Source organism: Lissotriton helveticus, chromosome 9 (genome assembly GCF_964261635.1).
Source record: "Lissotriton helveticus chromosome 9, aLisHel1.1, whole genome shotgun sequence".
In the NCBI taxonomy this organism is placed as follows: Eukaryota; Metazoa; Chordata; class Amphibia; order Caudata; family Salamandridae; genus Lissotriton; species Lissotriton helveticus.
In genome coordinates this window covers 522275925-522296498 of record NC_136070.1, presented here as the reverse complement: position 1 = coordinate 522296498, position 20574 = coordinate 522275925, and the positions used below count along the sequence as shown (strand labels likewise).

General features: G+C 45.8%; 1 protein-coding gene across 3 annotated transcripts in view; it reads left to right on the top strand.

Moving 5' to 3' along the window:
- Nucleotides 1-20574, top strand: part of ARMH4 (armadillo like helical domain containing 4) — a 607261-nt gene that overhangs the window by 523262 nt on the left and 63425 nt on the right. For all 3 annotated transcript variants that reach the window (XM_078660370.1, XM_078660369.1, XM_078660371.1), the window contains exon 5: nucleotides 15023-15054. In XM_078660370.1, coding sequence (XP_078516496.1) covers nucleotides 15023-15054 — 32 coding nt within the window. The remainder of the gene's footprint in view (nucleotides 1-15022; nucleotides 15055-20574) is intronic.

Here is a 20574-nt window from a genome sequence, read left to right as displayed (position 1 = left end):
GATAATAACAATATACCCTCCTGTAGATCACAATACATTTTTTACAGGCCTTTCGGGATACGTAGGGGACAATTTGACTTACAGAATGAGTCAATTGCCCATATCACTCTCTGTTTAATTGTTTTGCTTCCTTAATGTACTTCTCCTTACCTCGGTGGCCACTCCAAGAATTAATCAGTTAACTAATCTAAATGATGTCACGCCCTTGCTTGCCCAGGAGGCTCAAGTGAATAAGAGCTCCTCTTTTTGGGGGTCTATTCCAGTATTTCATTTAAAAAAGACACTTCAAAAATGATTATGCTTTTCTGTCAAGGCAATTAACTAATTTTATTTTACTTCTTTCTTTTGTACTTGGTTTTTTGTACTTCCATTACATCTTGCATATTTTCTACAAATATATCCAAATTGTTATATACTTGAATCTTAATTCCATTTTATCATAGAACAAGGCTTTTGGGAGCTTATGATTGCTCCTTCTTTAGTGTCACTCTTTTATCAATGATGATGGCCAAATTATTTAAGGAAAATATAATTAAAGTAAATAAATGCTCTTTTTATCTTTCTAAAATAATTGTATTACAAGAAGACATTAGGTTAATTTACACATTTCTCAGTCTTCCATTTGCTGATACTGCAATGATTGTTGGCATAACTTGTGGAGATGTTCCTCTTCTTGTTCCTATGTATCAGGTCAGTTATATGTAGTATGCTATAGTGTGTTCTGTTCCAGACTGGTGAGGCTCACTCTCATCGAAACACTTTTTGAAGTATCTTTTTTAAAAAAATGCTCAGATGAACCCCAAAGACCCGGATCCTTATGCATCCCGAACAATCTGACTTTGAAGTCATCGTGATCAGAGATCTTGCTACAATCACGGTGCTAAACAATAGCCACTGTCGGTTTTGGGAAATTTTGTCTGCTTATTCATCGACTCCACAAAAAGCGCATGTTTGGGTCGAGATTCTAGGGTACGCTAAGCTATAATGCCTTTGAAAACTAAAAGACTGTGTTTGAAATGGTCCTTTTTGCAGGGTTATTCGCAAACTGTTTGCTTCTTCCTCCTATTTTTTTCCTGACCTGCTGTTGCTGGTTTTAGGACTCTGGGCACTTTACCACTGTTATTCAGTGCTAAAGTACATATGCTTTCTGGGTAAATTGCATTATGGATTGGTGTTTCCATGATTGGCATATTTGATTTTCTGGCAAGCCCATAGTAAAGTTAGTAAAGTGCACTGAGTGTGGCAGGGCCTGTACATCAAATGCTATTAGTGGGCCTGCAGCCCTGATTGTGCCACCCACAGAAGTAGCCCTGTAAAGGTAACTCAGACCTGCCACTGCAGAGTCTGCGCGTAGTTTGTAACTGCCATGTCGACCTGGAAAGTGCACCCACTTGCCAGGCCCTAACCTTCCCTTTTCTGACATGTGAGTCACCCCTAAGGTAGGCCCAAGTTACCCCTGTGGGCAGGGTGCAGTGTATGTGAAAGGTAGGATATGCCCTGATGTGTGTAACATGTCCTGGTAGTGAATTACAATGCATTCCGTTTTTCACTACTGAAAGGCTAGCTGTCCTATAGAATAGAATGAGAGTTTATTTATAACATCTTATAAATATAGCTTCCTATTGGGACTAGATAAGAAGATAAAGTTTAGTATGCCTGAACTCAGAATGTTAAAATGCATCTTTTAGTGAGGGTGTTTTTTACATTCTTTGTTTGAAAATACCACTTTTAGAAAGGAGGTATTTTCATGCTTTTCATCAAGTGTGCCTCTGCTCGGACGTGTATTGACTGTCTGGCTTGGGAGTGACAGGGGCTGGGGATATGCAGTGGCTCCAGAGAGTCTGGTTGAGTCAGAGCTGGGCTGAATAGACCTGTACTGCATTTAGAGTAGTGGGAGGAGATTTCCTTGCACCTGAATGGACCTGGTCTTCTATAGACAATGCTGACTTCGCCTCCTGCTCGGAAGCTGGGCTAGAGAGTACCAAACGGGTTTGGACTAAGCACAGACACTCTCTACCTGAGCACAAATTAATTTGGAGTTTAAATATTGGGGTCCAGACCCCTAAACATTAGAATTATTTTGGAACCAAGAAGACTGCCAAGAAGAAGAGCTGGATAAGCGGTGAGGAGAGACTACCACTTTGCTGTGTGCTTTGCTGTGTTGGCCTGCAGTGGCTGCTTCTATCTTGGGCAGTGAAAGGACTGGACTGAAATTTATGCAACTTCCTGTTTGTGAGTTTCTTCAAGGGCTTGAGGTAGAGCTTTCCCCATGTTCTAGAAGTCTCAGCAACAGCAAAGAATTCAAGTTCACCTGTTGCCAGAACTGGGGACTGTGTATTTTGTGCTGCAACAGAAGAAAAGCAACCTGATGCAGTCAACAATGCCGCTGCTGGCTCCGTGTCCTCAAGGCACCGCAGAGGGCACCGCCGCACTTTGCACCGCAACCCTGGTCACACTGACAACGCCACCTGACGCTGCCACTGAGCCGTTGCTTGCACCGCGATGTGTGGGCCCTGCACTCCGCACCACCTCGCTTCACGCCGTCGTCCTGGTATCCCTGATGACTCTCTGCGACGAGAACCGCATCACTTCGCACTGTAGCCCTGGTCTCACCGATGCTGCTGGACGACTGTCACCGAGCCGCTGCCTGCACCGCGACCTGAGGGCGCCGCACGGCTGCTCTTCCCACCACAGACCCGACGCCTGCAGAGGCCGGAGCTCCCGACTTCAACCGTGAGGAGTCTGATCTGCAATGTGTGTGACTTCAAGGGCCCGACGACTCCTGCACCGACCTTCGAACCGACGCCTGCGAAAGCCGGCCCTTTGGAGCTCATCAAGAGGTCACTGATGTCCTGCATTTCTAAAGGTACTGTTTTGCGGGTCTTCCCGACACCGTAGCTGGTCCGCGACGCCACGGTCAGCCAGAATTGTTTGGATTTGTTGTTCACGACGAGGTGATAGCCCCAAACAGAGCTATCGACTTCAAGGAACTGTATTTAAAGTCTATTTTGATTACTGAAGATTTATCAGAACTGTATGGTGGATATTTATAATTTTTGGTCTTGTTTTGGATATATAAAATTATTGGATATTTTTCTAAACTGGTGTGGTGTCCTTTTGTAGTGTCTTCACTGTATTACTGTTGGTTATGTGCATATGCTTTACACACTGCCTCTAAGATAAGCCTGACTGCTCGTGCCAAGCTACCAAGGGGGTGAGCAGGGGTTATTTTAGGAGTGTAACTCCCTTATCCTGACCAAGAAGAAGGGTCCCTACTTGGACATAAGTACAAATCCTTGCCAACTAGAAACCCCCATTTCTAACAGACTGTGACAGAATTCCATCGCTGAGTCTAAGACATTAAAATTCTACACTACTTAAAAGCCAGCAATTGGCACCATTGCGTTCCATTTTTTAATGCTTGGTTGTTGAAATGTGCGGTTTATAATGTGACATGGATAGACTACATTTGTCATCATTTTAAATTAAGATACTTTAGAAGCAAGGGCCGTGATATCAGGGTTAGTTGGCAACAGAGCCAGTGCATGGCAAGAATTATCTACTTTACTCTAACTGTGGCCCACCAGGGCATAATTTGTGTGGGTTCTTGCATGTGGTGGGCACCTGCACTCATTTTTAGAGACTGCAATTTATTTTTTATCATTTAACCTTGAAGCAGAGCAAAAGAGAGACAGTCACAAAAGAAAGAAGGGAAGAGAAAGATAGGAGAACGGTGACAAAGGGGGAAAGCAGGGATGAAAAAGTAGTGAGAAAAAGAGGCAGGAAGTGTAGTGGGTGGAAAAAGAGGATTGAGGTGGACCCAGTAACAGGCAGCAGCATTGGTATTCAATTACCCTCTCAGCAGCATCCGGTGGGCTTCTAAGAAAAACACTGGGACCCTTAATCAATTTTTCTCCCATTTAAGCACTGGGATCCGCTGTCAATGCGCTAGAGAGTGTTATACAGTGCAGAGACACAGCATGCCGTCTTTATAATGTGATTTTCAATATGAGTGACGTTAAACTGGATTAATTTAAGTCATATTGGTATATTGTGACTCACTGAAGCAATAACGCCTAATTACTAACTGTGCAGTTATTTTAAGGTTGCCTTAGAACGTTCTGTGCCCATTTTAGAGCAATGTAATTACACATTTTTGCTGATACCTAAGCGGAAAAGACACCCTTGTAAGCACTGCGGCTGTGGAGACACTGAAAATGCAAATGGTTGCTTTGCAGCTGCAGCTATTTCCATAATGCGCGCCATTACACGTGGGGGCGCTGGGAATCAATGTTATTAGTCTAGCTACTTCACCATCCACTGTTACGAAATATAACCCTTCACCCCTGGTCTTTAAACGAGGCAAGTGTTCAAAGCAGGGCCTTTTTTGGACACTGATGGGATGGACAATCGATAGTGTTCTCGGCAGCTGATTGAATATTTACATACTGCCGATATAAAAAAAATCAAAAACAGGATCATAAACATGATAGTCTCCTGGCCTCAACAGCGAAGTACTGTGCCATATTTTTATTCGGTGAAAAATTGGATATTTATTCGCGTTAGCACTAAACTGGCAGGACAGCTCCCGACGAAGAAAGCACTAATTATGACTGTCAGAAAACAGGGACAACAACAACCAGGGTAGGACTAGTAGCCCGATTCACAAAGAGTAGATACGGCTTGCTCTTTTAGCACTCAAGATTTATTCCTGACATCCAGGGGTACTTACTGCCCTCCTGAATTCCAGGAGTCAGCAAACAGTACTACAAGAGTCACATCAATTTTTTGTGTGAAACGGGTCTAAACATACACATAAACATCACAGGATACTGCCAGGGTGACCAGATGTCCCGGATTTACAATACTGGTTTCTCTATCCCGGCATCCCTACACTTTGTTTTCAAAAATAACTACATGTCCAGGTTTTCAGAGAGGTTTGGTTGAACATGCACATTTACCACCGTGCTGTGGCTCACTTTTACTCTGGCCTTCTTATCACACCTGGAACAGAGTTTACTTGATCAAAGAGTCTCCTGCGGTGCTGCCTGACCTCAGTCACACAGCACAGTAGGATTTAATGAGAGTTGAATCAGTCGCTTTGGAGCCCATCATGCAAGGCAAGGGTCACAAACCTGCCCTTGGAACAAAACTGCGGGGTGGGAGTCTTCAATTTTAAATTGACTATCAATCTCTCTCTCTCTCTATATATATACAGGGCCGGTCCTAGGCCTTCTGAGGCCCCGGGCGAAAGGGAAGATGTGAGGCCCCCCCTAATTGAATATTGCGTCACAATAAGTGACATCACAGAAAGTAACATCACCGTACTATTGATCTTATTTGGCATCACTGAAGCTAAATAATGTGGATATCAGTAACATGGACAAAAAGTAGAGGGGATGGAAAACAGGTGAGCAAATATCCAGATAAAAGGAAATATTGCAATCAAACAACCACACACACACAACCACACAAACACATAACCACACACACACACAACCACACACACAACCACACACACACAACCACACACACAGCCACACACACAAAACCGCACACACACACAACCACACACACACAACCACACACACACACACACAACCACACACACACACACACACAACCACACACACACACAACCACACAACCACAACCACACACACACAACCACACACACAACCACAACCACAAACACACTATCACACACACACAATCTCACACACACAACCACACACACACAACCACAACCACACACACAACCACAACACCACAACCACACATACACACACAACCACACACACAACCACACACAGCCACACACACAAAACCACACACACACAACCACACACACACACACACAACCACACACACAACCACACACACACAACCACACACACACACAACCACACAACCACACAACCACAACCACACTATCACACACAACCACACACACAACCACAACACCACAACCACACATACACACACAACCACACACACAACCACACACACACACACAACCACACACACACAACCACACACACACACAACCACACACCCACAAACACACTATCACACACACACAACCACACACACAACCACACAACCACACACACACAACCACACACACACACAACCACACACACACACCCACACACAACCATACACAACTACACACACACACAACCACACACACACATAACCACACACACACACAACCACACACACACACACACACAACCACAACACCACAACCACACACACACAACCACACACACAACCACACACACAACCACAACCACACACACACTATCACACACACACACAACCACACACACACAACCACAACCACACACACAAACAACCACACACACAAACAACCACACAACAACCACACACACACAACCACACACACACACAACCACAGCACCACAACCACACACACACACACACAACCACCCACACACACACACACAACCACACACACACACACAACCACACACACAACTACACACACAACCACACACACAACCACACACACAACCACACACACAACCACACACACAACCACACACACAACCACACACACACAACCACACACACACACACAACCACACCAAGCATTGGCATAGCCAATAGGTCTCGCCTTTGGGACCTTATAAGTGTTTAGCCATGCAACAATTGATGTGGTTGCACCAAAGATATTGTGCTGCATAACTAAATACTTAGAAGGTCCCAAAAGCGAGACCTATTGGCTATGCCAATGCTTGTTTTTATAACCCATAATACGCAAACCCAATCACAGTGGTGTGGTTTTACATGAAAAAATGTGGAGTCAAGAAGACAGTACTACCCTGGTCAGTTCCAGGGATTCAAAGATCACTAAATGTACCTGAGACACTTCATTGTATATGTGGCCTGTGTCAACGAAATTCCAGCTCTAAAACAACACCATCATGGGAGAGCATCCAGACGCATACTTATCTCCAAGGTATCAGACCATATTGTAGTCCAGGACAGGCTCAATAGAGGCATACATTGCCACCATCACTGACTTGCCAAATGTATCACCAATATATGAATGAGTCCTTCTTAAAACTTACACTCCTGCTGCGCTTTCTGAAACAGACACCAAAGACTACAAGGCCCAGGAAAGGGGGCCCCCACACTATGACCTTGCAGCTCGATCCAGTGCTTGAAGGCCTTGGGAGGGGGGGCCCCCTCCCATGGGCCTTCAAACAGTAACAAGGCACTTCCCAAGACACTGCTGAGAGCTCATCAGAGTACAAAAAAACCTCAGTTGAAGGGGTGTTCTTCAATAGTGGGCAGAAAATAAAGTGGTAGCTGTACCTAGCTTAGATGACAACGAGAACGGTAAATATTTTTATGTTTTGTATGTAATACTGCCCCCCTGTGTCAGATCAGTATGAGTCAGATAGTGTTTCTGCATAAATGAATTAATTGCTTTTAATGTATCGAGCTAGAAAGAATGTATCATCACTGTATGTCACAGGCATGCTTATTACCAAACTTTAGCTGTATTCAATGAAGATGAGAGACACTGCCCTATCAAGGTTTGAAGGCTGCTCCCTCCTCCCCTCACCCACCTCCTTTTACCTGTGTCCGGCTTGTGCTGGAACCAAAGGGGCCTTCTGTTGCCTAGATACAAAATGCGCAAACAGCACCGATAATGGCCGGTACTTAACCGAGGCGCTGCCCTGCCCCTGACATTGTGAGCCAACATAATTGCTGGCCCAGCTGTTGTGCCGGCCCCCATTCTGATTGTCCCTTCCCCCATCCGTAATGTAATCAGGTGAGGCAGGGGGCCCTGTGGTGGGCTGTGGAAGTGTGACCTTTCACAGCGGCGCGAGGCCCCCTGAGCGCGAGGCCCTGGGCAGCTGCCCACACTGCCCATGCCTAGCGCCGGCCCTGTATATATATATATATATAAATAAACAAAGTAGCTCTTTGAGCTTCGGAAAGGCACCCAACATTGCTCTGCTATCCAGCTTGTTTGACCCAGGTGCAGCTCTCATACTTCCTCTCCCTTTCATTGTCCAGGTCCGACGCGTTTCGGGGCCATAACGCCTCTTCATCATGGGATCTCACACAGAGGCAGCCAGCTCACCTTCAGAATTCAAAAACTTTTATTTGTTTGAATCTCCTCCCGTAGTGGGCGTGGCTGAAAGTCCCATCCACCAGCATACTGGTAAACGTAGTCCGTGAAAGTGGGTGCATTCATCCTTAAGTCGGTTGCAAGCCTCTGTGCGCTGTTATGAGTTTATTAAAAACCTTTATTAGGCGGGAGGGGAAAGGCTATCGAGCTGCTGGTTTCTTTGAAACAACGTCCTGCATGGCCACGAAGAGGTTTCTCACCGCAGCCTCCCCTCATGCAGTGATTCCATCCGCATGGAGGGAGTGGTGCACTTCCCCACTGCCAAGGCCGGCCTTGCAGGTAAATGAATAAACAAAGTAGCTCCTTGAGCTTCGGGAAGGCACCCCACGTTGCTCTGCTATCCAGCTTGTTTGGCCCAGGTGCAGCTCTCATACTTCCTCTCCCATTCATTTTCCAGGTCCGACGCGTTTCGGGGCCATAACGCCTCTTCATCATGGTATCTCACACAGAGGCAGCCAGCGCACCTTCAGAATTCAAAAACTTTTATTTGTTTGAATCTCCTCCCGTAGTCGGCGTGGCTGAAAGTCCCGTCCACCAGCATGCTGGTAAACGTAGTCCATGAAAGTGGGTGCATTCATCCTTAAGTAGGTTGCAAGCCTCTGTGCGCTATTATGAGTTTTTTAAAAACCTTTAGTAGGCAGGAGGGGAAAGGCTATAGAGCTGCTGGTTACTTTGAAACAACGTCCTGCATGGCCACGAAGAAGTTTCTCGCCGCAGCCTCCCCTCATGCAGTGATTCCATCCGCATGGTATATATAGATCTACATATTACATATAGATCTACATATTACCTACTGGCCGTCGCCAGTAGGTAGTTATAGTTAGGACCTAGTTTCCATAGGAAAAGCATTTGTTCTTTTGCTTATAACTTTGGCTTAATTTATTTGAATCTTTAGTAAATTAAAAAAAAAAAGAGTTCCCCACTTTGTCTAGTTGTGCATGGAAAGTTTCGGGGTGATCCGTCAAGCGGGGGCCGAGAAAAGGGGGGGGTTTAAAAAAAGAGTGTTACCCGTGTTAATTCCCATTGAGACATTAGACACAACTGCAACCCGAACTGCCGAACAGAATTACACCAAATTTGGCAGAACTCTTGGTCGAGAAAGTATGCTTTTTGTGATGCTGTGTAAATCATCTCAATTGTTTTTGAGATTTTGATGGAAAAATAAATATAGATATCGAGGGACGCGGACCCTCTGTGAATCCAACAGATCTCAACCTGAGATCTGATTGCCTGCCAACACTTCAACCAGGAAGTGTTGGCAGCCATTTTGGACTTCAGAATTAGCGGAGTCCCAAACAAAATGGAAAAAATAAAGAGAAGGGGGCAGGGTAGGAATACCCTGACCCCCCAGGCCTGGTGTGGGGGTCCCAAGCATTTTTCGTAATGTTCGCAGTGAAACTCATGTAGATTTGTGAATCCTTGAGAAAATCATTTAAAAAAAAAAAACAAGCACGGTCTTCCGCACTTGTTTGTCTTTGAGATCCCTGGTGGGCCAGGAGCCGGGGGCATATTTAGCTAAATATTATGTGGATGGCCCCCTCCCCATGAACGATATGGGCCCAGGGACCACTACCTCCTGGGGCCTGGCCTATGCCCTGGGGTGCCCACCCCCAGGAAATAGCTGGTGGCTCTTGCTTGGCTGGAGCTTGGACAATTCTTGTCAAGTGAGAGCAAATAGTAAGTCCACTCCCGGTGGGCGGGAGCAGGAAAACTGCTCCAGCTCACTGGTAGCAGACTTTTCATCTGTTTGGGCAGGAAAACAGATGAACGCAGGGAGCAACATTTTTGGCTGCCCCCTGCCTCCAGGAGCAATGCTGGCTCCCCCTGGAAGCAGGGAGCTAGCTGGGACTGCGGGGGCATTGGGCCTCCCACACTGCCCCCAACATTACACAATGGGTGACCTGGGTGGGCTCCATGGCACCCAGAATCAAGTGTCTGGGCTCCAGAGGATGGAGCCCAGTGGGGCCAAAATCAGACTAGGGAGGGGTGCCGCATGGCCCCCCTTCTCTTGTATCACCTTTATGGAGGTGAATGCATAGTTGATGTATTGGAGTGTAATCTGTAGTGACTGTGACAAGTGAGTTCTTTGTTGGCCTCTCCTGGTGAGAGCAAAGTCCATGGTTCTCAAGTTAAATTACTACCAGTATGCAGAAGTAGCAAAATCACCTGGAGGCATCTCCTATTTGGCCTCGCCCTGTTGACCTTTCTAGTATGCAAAGGTCTTCCCGCCTTTTACCAGTATGATGGACAGCTTACCAGAAGGCCCCCCATTGCATTACCTGCCAATTTTAGTGACGTGCTATTGATGCCGAAGAATATCTCCCTCAAACAAAGAAGCACTTACTTCATATAGTTAAGAGGAAGGACCTTGTTTGGTGGAGATTTACCTCTTTGTAGTCTTGTGGTCTTCTCTATAGGAGGATTCATGATATCACAGATTTGTGAATGAAGACGCAGAGGAACAATCACATTATTGAAACACACATAAGGTCACTGGAGACAATTCTTCGTGGTGCATTGTGCAGCTGTAACAAATACGCACTAGACATTTACCCAACGAGGTACCCCTAACTAATTAACCAGTAGAAAGTACTCCAGTTGGGTGGACATTTGGTACACAACTGTGGACTCTTGTTGGATAAATAGACAAGTGAGGTTCTGTTCTGGCCAGTAACTCACACAGCTGCTGACATACCTACACAGACACTCAGACACGCACTCACACACCCATTCAACCACTCTCACACTCACTCACATACCCACACAGTCACTCACACACCCATACAGTCACTCACACACCCACAAAACCACTCACAGACCCAAACAGCCACTCACATACCCACATAACCACTCACAGACCCATACACTCACTGACACACCCACAAAACTACTCACACACCCATACAGCCACTCACACACCACCTTACATATCCATACAGTCACTCACACACCTGCTCACAAATCCATGAACACACACACTCACACTCCCTCAGAACTACTCACACATCCACTCTTATACTCATAGACACTCACACACCCATTCACAGACCCACACAGCCAAGCACCCAACCAGCAATTGATCCATACAACTACTCACATATCCACAAAACCACTCACAGACCCATACAACCACTCCCACACTCCCACACCCATACAACCACTCACACAACTACTCACACAGCTCATCAGACACCTACTCACACACACATACAACCGCACACACCCATACAACCACTCACACACATATAACCACTTACACACTTACACATCCAGAAAACCACTCACAGACCCATTCACAGACTCATACAGCCACTCACATATTGACTGACATACCTATACAGCCACTCACACACCCACTCACACAAGCATATAGCCAGTCAGACACCCACTCACATACACATACAGCCACTCAGACACCCACTCACACACCAATAGTCTCACAGCCACTTAAATAACATATGTTAGAAATAGTATCAATCATAATTAGTACAGACAGAATAGTAATTTAACTTATGCAGTAGCTCAATAGGTTTCTCTAAGTTTCAGAAACGTTAAAGAAACACACTCACAGGATGATTTCTTTAGTGATGTCATCAGTGATGTCATTTGAGATGTCATCAGTGATGTCACTAACCATGTCATGAGTGATGTAATATGTGAAGTCATAAACAGTGCATTGCGGGCATGTAAGTTATAGTTAGCTCAGGTCACTATAACTGCTGAATTTCTATGGTTTTTCACAAGTGAAACCCTAGCCAAACTATAAAGTTCCTGTAACCATTGTCAATTAAAAACCAAAGGTTATAGTCATGTAGAGATTTTATACATACAAAACCATAGAAATTCAAGAGTTATAGTTATCTCAAGTAACTATAACTCATGCCCTAAGGTAACTATAACTTGCGCCATCAGTGATGTCATAGAAGATGTTGTGAGTGATATAATATACCAGGTGATTAGCAGTGCATGGTGGGGGCGGGAGATAACTATAACTGCTAAATTTCTATGGTTTTGTGTGTGTAAAATCTGAACCTAATTATAACGTCCCTCTAACTTTAGTTTTTTTTAGTGAATTTCTATGTTTTTTTAATGATATTTCCTAACTATAACATCCCTGCAACCTTGTTTTTTTCCAGTGGATTTCTAGTTTTTTTTAAATGTAAAGTAATATTTAATTACCATACATTAATTCAACTGCCGCTGCACATGCCCGTGGGCCAACCCACCACATGCAGCCAACCCCACATTACGCAAGGTGTCATGGGGCTGGCCGTAAGGCCTGACTTGCGGCTAGGCCCTGTGCCTACCCCCCACATGCAGCCAAACCCCGCCATGCACCGGGGAAGTTGGCCACAAGCCAAAAGCACATGGTGAAAGGCAGCTGACCCATTGGCCCACTCCACGGCTGCTTTTCTCCCTTGGGACCCCATTCCCGATGCATTGTTGTGGGGGGAGTTGGACACAGGGCCCCCCTCATCATGCCTCTTTTGGCTCCTGGGACCCCATCCATATATCAGGGGGAAGGGTGCACGCAGCTCCCCTGCCAAGGCCGATTTAGGCCCAAGGACACAGTTCCCCAGGGTCTGGCACTATATTTAATGGGGAGGGGGCAAGTAGCCCCCACCATCACTCGGAGTTTGGCCCCATGGACCCTTTCCCTGGGGCCGATAGATAGATAGATAGATAGATAGATAGATAGATAGATAGATAGATAGATAGATAGATACATACATAGAAAACGACATGTCTACATTTTGGTACTGGTCAGAGCAGTGCTGTCCATTTTTTTTTTTACTGAAAATCGGGTACTTTAGCTCATGCATCCCCGATGATGTTGAAGGACTTACTATGAAATGAAAGTTCCTGCATCTCATATTTCCATGCTTCACTGTTTAAATGCCTCTTTGTCCCTGTGTTTCTGCCTTCTTGGCTCTCAGGCTCAGTGCCTTGACGCCTCCGGGCTAAGTTTGCGCTTTAGAAGACTAATATTCATTCATTCATTCAGGCTCCCCTCCTCCTTGTTTTTTCCTTCCCCTGTGTTTCCCAGTTCCTCAATTTCCATGCCCTCGTATCTCCCTGTCCCTGTACCAGCATCCCCAAGTCCGCATGTGCCTATGTTTCTCCGTTCCCATGCGACTCACTCTTCTCCCAGACCATGCATTTTTGTTTACATGTCACTTTGTTCCTATGTATCTTCGTTCCAGTGTCTCACAAGTAATATGTGTCTCCCTGTACTCATGATATTTGGCCTCAGCTTCCCTGTCCCTGCATCTCCCTTATCTCATGCAGTCCTGATCCTATGCCACCCTTGTCCTATATCATAATGTTCTTCCTTCTCCTGACCCTATGCGTTCCTTTTCTCCTGCCAATCTAATTTCCTTTCCTTGTGTATCCTGGGCCCCACCTCACCTTGTCTTTAAGTACCCTTGCCCTCACCTCTATTTGTTTTGACATCTCCCTACTGCTGTATCTCCAGGAAAGCATCTTTCTGTTTCATTTGCATTTTTCTATGTTTATTAGTGACCAGCTGGGGTGACATTTCGACATACTGTTCTCCAGAAATTCTGGACCTTTATTATGGTGTGATGTAGATGGTCTTGAATCTGTATAACTTTAGGCAGTGTGAACTTAGCAAAGCACAGAGATGTGTAGTAAAATTCTGGCAACATAGAAATAGTAGAATGGTATACTCCACATGGGAAAGTATCAAGGAAACCATTGTCCGCAGGCTTTGAGAGTAGCCCAGTTAAGGTATGAGGGAACATCAAGTATGTAGACGAATGAATCATGTTTGGAGTACTTATTGACGTGATCACTCTTAGGTTTAGAACTGGCCTACCCATGCCCAGGGTGGGACAGGAGGCCATGTGGGTGAGCTAAGGCTGAGAGACAGGGATGGGTCACAGATAGGCCGCCACCTACGATAATGTTGGTGTTGTCTGGGATGAGTTTGAGGTTGTGCCTTATCATAAGACTGTCTTTTTGGAAAAAGTCAATTTTGTTGGGGATGCCAAAAGATGGTTGTCTTTATCTTGTGAAAATTATCTGTGTGCCGTTGTGGATTATTAGTTTGAGGGTCGGGAGGGAGGGAACGTTTGGGACACCATATATTACAGTGATATGTTTACTTTTTGTTATCTCTATCTCAGGAAGAATGCAATCTGAGTAAGACCTGAGTCCTGGGTGACCATGCCTTTCAGTCCAGCGAGTTAGGTGGTTAGGATTATAAATCGAAGGCTGTGGTTAAATTCAGGGGGCTAACAGTCTCTATGTGGTCACTTATGATTATATTTATTAGGTCGTTCCAGATTAAGACTTGTTATTGATTAATTTACCTTCATTTGACAGGATGCCTCTTTGTCAGGGCCTGATAATATCTGGTTTTGGAAGTGCTGTTGTGTAGGCTGTAGACTAGCAATGATGTAATTGTGAAGTTATCTGTGATGCTATGCACAGCTCATGGTGGTGAGAGTTACGGTGGTATAGATAATTTTACCAAATTTTAGGATTTCAGAGTTTTGGGTACAACTGAAGATTTGTCATTGAATGTTGTAGAATGTTTCTACACTTATATTACATTGCTGAATAAAAATACTTACAATACAATCTTACCTCCATCTTTATGACATTGTTTGCAGGATGTGTTATTATTGTACACGTAAACACAAGTGGGGCGTATTTTAAAAATGTTATTAAAGCATATGGTGAAAACCTTTTTTCTTACATGTACTTGCATGCTTTAAAAATACTGACATAAATGTTTACTTTTTAAATAATGTGTCAATAGAAGGATAGATTATATTATTCTAAGGTATTTTGTTTTAATCATGGTGTGTTTCTATTTTCTAGTACGAAACTGGATGGAGAGACTGAAGGACAAGGTAAGACTTTTTCTATCTTCTCCCATTAGCCTTTTCCTTCTTCATTTGTGTTTTAAAAAAAGATTTCTTGAATCTGTTTCTGTCTTTCTAGGGTAAGTTTATGAATGTTTTAAATTTCCACAGCTTCTAAGCAGCTGGGATGACATTGTCTCACTAAGGTTACTTTTATATACCCAATTAATTGCCATTTTATTTATTTATTTATTTTAAACTCTGCACTTACTTTTTGTTTGTGTTTGAACCAGAAGAATACTTACTAATAAAACAATAACTGCCAGAGCTAATACATTTTGCCTTTAAAAAGTAATACCAGGACTATTGATTTTGTCAATGCTCGACTCCTTTCGCACTTCCAATTTCGCTGGTGGTGTGTTATGAGACATACACAAGTATGGGTGGCTGACTTGCTATGGTTTATATTTGCGAGAATTTTTTTTTCAAGGCAGGCACTGGTGTCCCACAATGCGTGCATGCACACACTTAGGGGTCCATCGTCAAATTGTTATTTATTATTTAGGAGGAAAGTTATTTCAAGGTGGCCAGTTACATTACAAGACATAAATACGCAATCTTGAAATGGTTTCTCTAATTTAAAAACAAGCCTTCCAAGATGGTGGCCGATGTGTGTGCATAAGTGGGCATGTGTTGCGATGCACCAGTGACCATTTTGGTATGTTTTTTGATTATTTATTATCCTACGATGGCTGACAGCCATTTTAAAACTGTAAGTTAAGTAAAAGGTATACATATGTTACCGCACAAAGAAAAAGAAGCAAGACTCCAAGGAGCATTGAGCACCTGCTTGGCCCTTGCCAAAGCAATTGCATTGAAAAATAAAGAAAGAAAGAAAAAAGGGAGAGCAGCAGCAAATAAATGGGGGGAGGGGCGGAGCGTCTAGAGCAGATGCCTTCAAACGAAAGTTGAGGGAGCCCCCCTGCAAAGTACAATGAGGGGGCCCCCTCCCCGGGCCACCACCTACCACTTTTGCAGAGGAGGCCCCCTGGAGCTTGAGGTCACACCCTGCACCTAAGGGGCTACGGGGGTTTATCTTACGCCACTGTGAAGATGCCAGAAACACCTCTTATTTTCAGTTATGGAGCTATCTCATTAAAAAACCAACAAACCTACAACTTTGGGCCATATGACATCCACTTTGACACCAGGTAAAAACAGAACAAATTCATTTTGTACTGACATAGCAACAATAATTAGCCCATAGTAAGCTTATTCTATGTTGGCCACAGCACAAAATTAGAAAAACATTATCATGTGCCCCGACGGTGAGGTCTGTGAGACCGACAGGTTTTTGTGCCCTGGGAGGTCTGAGGACTGGTAGGTTTCTGTGCCCGGGAGGTCTTTGGGACTGGCAGTTTTCTCTGCCAGGTTTCTTTGCCTGGGGAGGTCTGTGGGGGTGGCAGGATTCTGTGCTTGGGGAGGTCTGTGGCGTTGGCAGGTTTCTCTTCTTGGAGAGGTCTGTGGGGATGACAGATAGATTCTGTGCCTGTGTAGGTCTGTGGGACTGGCAGGTGTCTGTGCTTGGGGAGGTCTGTGGGGCTGGCCAGGTTTCTGTGCCCGGGAAGGTCTGTGGGGCCTGCAGGTTTCTGTGCCCGGGGAGGTCAATGGAACTGGCAGGTTTCTGTTCTTGGGGAGGTCTGTAGGGCTGGCAGACTTCTGTGCATGGGGAGGTCTGTGGGGCAGGCAGGTTTCTCCGCCTGGGGGGAGGTCTGTGGGACTGGCAGGATTCTGTGTCTGGGGAGGTTCGGTTGGCTGGCAGGTTTCTCTGCCTGGGGAGGTCTGCGGAGATGGCAGATTTCTGTGCTTGGGGAGGTCTGTGGGACTGGCAGGTTTCTGTGCCCTGGGAGGTTTGTGGGACTGGCAGGTTTCTGTGCCCGGGGATGTTTGTGGGACTGGCAGGTTTCTGTGCCTGGGGAGATCTGTGGGACAGGCAGGTTTCTGTACCCTTGGAGGTCTGTGGGACTGGCAGGTTTTTGTACCCTGGGAGGTCTGTGGGGCTAACAGGTTTCTGTGCCTGCGTAGGTTTGTGGAACTGGCTGGTTTCTGTGCCTGGGGAGGTATGTGGGGCTGGCAGGTTTCTCTGCCTGGGGAGGTCTGTGACACTGGCAGGTTCTCTGCCTGGGGAGGTCTGTGGGGCTGACAAGATTCTGTGCTTGGGGAGGTCTGTGGGACTGGCAGGGTTCTCTGCCTGGAGAGGTCTGTGGGGATGGGAGTTTCTGTGCCTGTGGAGGTCTGTAGGACTGGCAGTGTTCTGTGGTTGGGGAGGTCTGTGGGCTGATAGGTTTCTGTGCCCGGGAGGTCTGTGGGACTGGCAGGTTTCTGTGCCCGGGGAGGTCTGTGGGACTGGCAGGTTTCTGCGCCCTTAGAGGTCTGTGGGGCTAACATGTTTCTGTGCCTGGGGAGGTCTGTGGGGCTGGCAGGTTTCTCTGCCTGGGGAGGTCTGTGGTGCTGACAGGATTCTGTGCTTGGAGAGTTTTGTGGGGCTGGCAGGTTTCTGTGCTTGGGGAGGTCCGTGGGACTGGCTGATTTCTCTGCCTGAGGAGGTCTGTGGGACTGGCAGGTTTCTGTGCCCGGGGAGGTCTGTGGGGCTGGCAGGTTTCTCTGCTTGGAGAGGTCTGTGGGACTGGCAGGTTTCTCTGCTTGGAGAGGTCTGTGGGGATTGCAGGATACTTTGTTTGGGGAGGCCTGTGGTACTGGCAGATATCTGTGCCTGGGGAGGTCGTTGGGGCTGTCAGGTTTCTGTGCCCGGGGAGGTCTGTGGGGCTGGCTGGTTTCTCTGCCTGTAGACATCTGTGAGTCTGGCAGGTCTATGGGGCTGGCAGGCTTCTGTGCCCGGAGAGTTCTTTGGGACTGGCAGGTTTCTGTTTCTGGGGACATCCGTGGGGCTGGTGGTTTATCTGCCTGGAGAGGTCTATGGGGCTGGCAGGTTTCTCTGCCTGGAGAGGTCTGTGGGACTGGCAGGTTTCTGTGCCGGAGAGGTCTGTAGGGCTAGCAGGTTTCTCTGCCTGGAGAGGTCTGTGGGGCTGGCAGGTTTCTGGGGCAGGATGCGGGGTGATCTTGTCTTACCCCCAGAGCCAGGGATTTGGAGCCATTTATGGACCAGAAACATTGATCCTTTTACTGCTACTGAGCGGAGTACGACAGCTTCAGGGCGGAAAAGTACACTGAGCGCCCCACAGTTCAAAGGTCGCAAGTGAGGTAGGTTGTGCTGGTGTTAAAAAAAAATCGTGCAATTTAGGTAGCACCACTGCCACCACAGCCCCAATCCTCACCCTCTCTGCCCCAACCTCCCCCTGACTCCACCCACTCACACCCTGATGTCCAGTTCAGCTGGACCCGCCCCTTCAGAACTGACATCACTCGGCAACTAGAAATCAGCGACAAGAAATCGGGTCAGTTTTGGGGGGAAGTGGGTACCACTTTGCCTTGACAAAGTCGGGAGAAACCGGGAAACTTCTCCCAAAGTCACAGACAAAGGTGTAAATTCATAGGTACATTTTCTTGCTCCCACAAACTTCAATGACAATTTTTGTGTTTTCTGTGAAATCCGCAAATCCATATAAATCGCAGGTGAAAGTGATGACACACACTTTTAATCTTTAATATGTAACATAACCCCCCCTCTTTTCCAAACAACCTTCATGCACCAAAGGCGCTTTTCTCTTACTAAATGAATTCACTTTAAACTGGAGACCTTACACACACAAGTGGTTGTCGCAATGAATTTTGGGTGGTGTGCACTTGTCTGCGGGGGGTGGCATAGATTGGGGAAACAGACAGACTCACGTGCGCGGGCAGCAGAAGACAGGACAAACAAGGCTAACCAGAGAAATAATTAAATTATGGCCGGTGGTCGCCGTCGCATGTTACCTCTCAATTGTCTCCACTCTGGCCTCTGGGATGCCTCTTTGCTTCACCAGTCAGCAATGTACATGACAATTGGTCACCAGCCCCACCCTAAGGGTGAAGAGTAAGACCGCGCAGACGCGGCGGCAATGACATCTGCACGCTGTGCAGTGTGCACCATTACCATTTTTTTTTACATTTTACCATTTAATTGATGAAGAACAGTCTAGAGCAAGTGTAAATTACATAACCTACCTATATTAATTAATTACCTATCCCAGACGGTCACAGATGTGTAGTGCTTGCTGGCAACGCTGAGGGGCACTCTGGAGCGCGGGGGCTGTGTTACGCCCCTGGGGCCTTTGTTACGCCCCTGCTTATAATTCCATGCCACAGAATTCAACTATAAATAATTTAACCCTACACCATTCCGTACCACATAATTTCAATCCTAAAAATACACGTATTTCCACTTCACTCTATACCACATAATTCCACATCACAGAATAACATTCCACACAACTTAATACCACTCCCAACCACATAATTACATTCCACACAACTCAAGTACACATAATTCAACTTCAACCTGTATGATTACACTTCATACAACATATTTACACTCAACTCTAAAACACAAATTTACCCTCCACAAAATACAACTCTGCAACATGTTGCATAATTCCACTCCACATAATGATACACCACACCATGGAACATAATTCCACACGTCACACAATTCCACAATTCATCCCCACACAATTTATCACAGAGCATGATAACACTCCACATAATACCACTCAGTTCCACATAATTAACCTCCACATAATTATAATCTACTCCATACTGCATACATACTCTTCACATAAATCCAGTCTATACCACGTAGCAACACTCCACATAGCTACACTTCACACCATGCCTCATAATACCACTCAACATAATTTCACTCAACACCGCAACTTCCACGTCACACAATTCAACTCTACACATTTCCATTCCACACCACATAATTCACAACAAACTACATAATTCAGACTAGCACTACAAATGCACAACACACCACATACATCCAATATACATCACAAAATTCCACACCATGCTACAATATTTAACAGCACACCACATAAGTAAACTCTACTACATACCACTCCACAACACAAAAAAACGTTCCAGATAATACCACTCCAAGACACAATCCCACTCCTCTCAATACCACATAATTACGCTGCACACCATGCCACATTATTTTACTACACAGATCCAATCCACGCAAGACAATTCCCCAACTAACAATTCCAATCCAAACCATATATGTCCACTTGACACCACACACATTCCCTCCACTCCATACAGAAAACGCATAGGTAAAATACATTGTCCATTACAACATCAATAGCTCTAACTCTCACCTTCCAATGCGTCCCAGCAGATCCTGTTTCTGGAGCTGCAAACTTTCTGGCCGAAGTCAGCTCTGTGCTGCCTCAGGGAAGCAGTGCTCTGTGGGGAATGCTGTCGCTGGGGCCCCCACCCCGATCCTTTCTCCTGTGAGCTCTCCTCTGTGCTGCCTTCTGCTCTCTCTGGGGCCCCCACCCCCATCCTCTTTCCAGGCTTGTGGCTCTGACTGAAGAGAAACAATGTAACTTGTTACATTGTTTC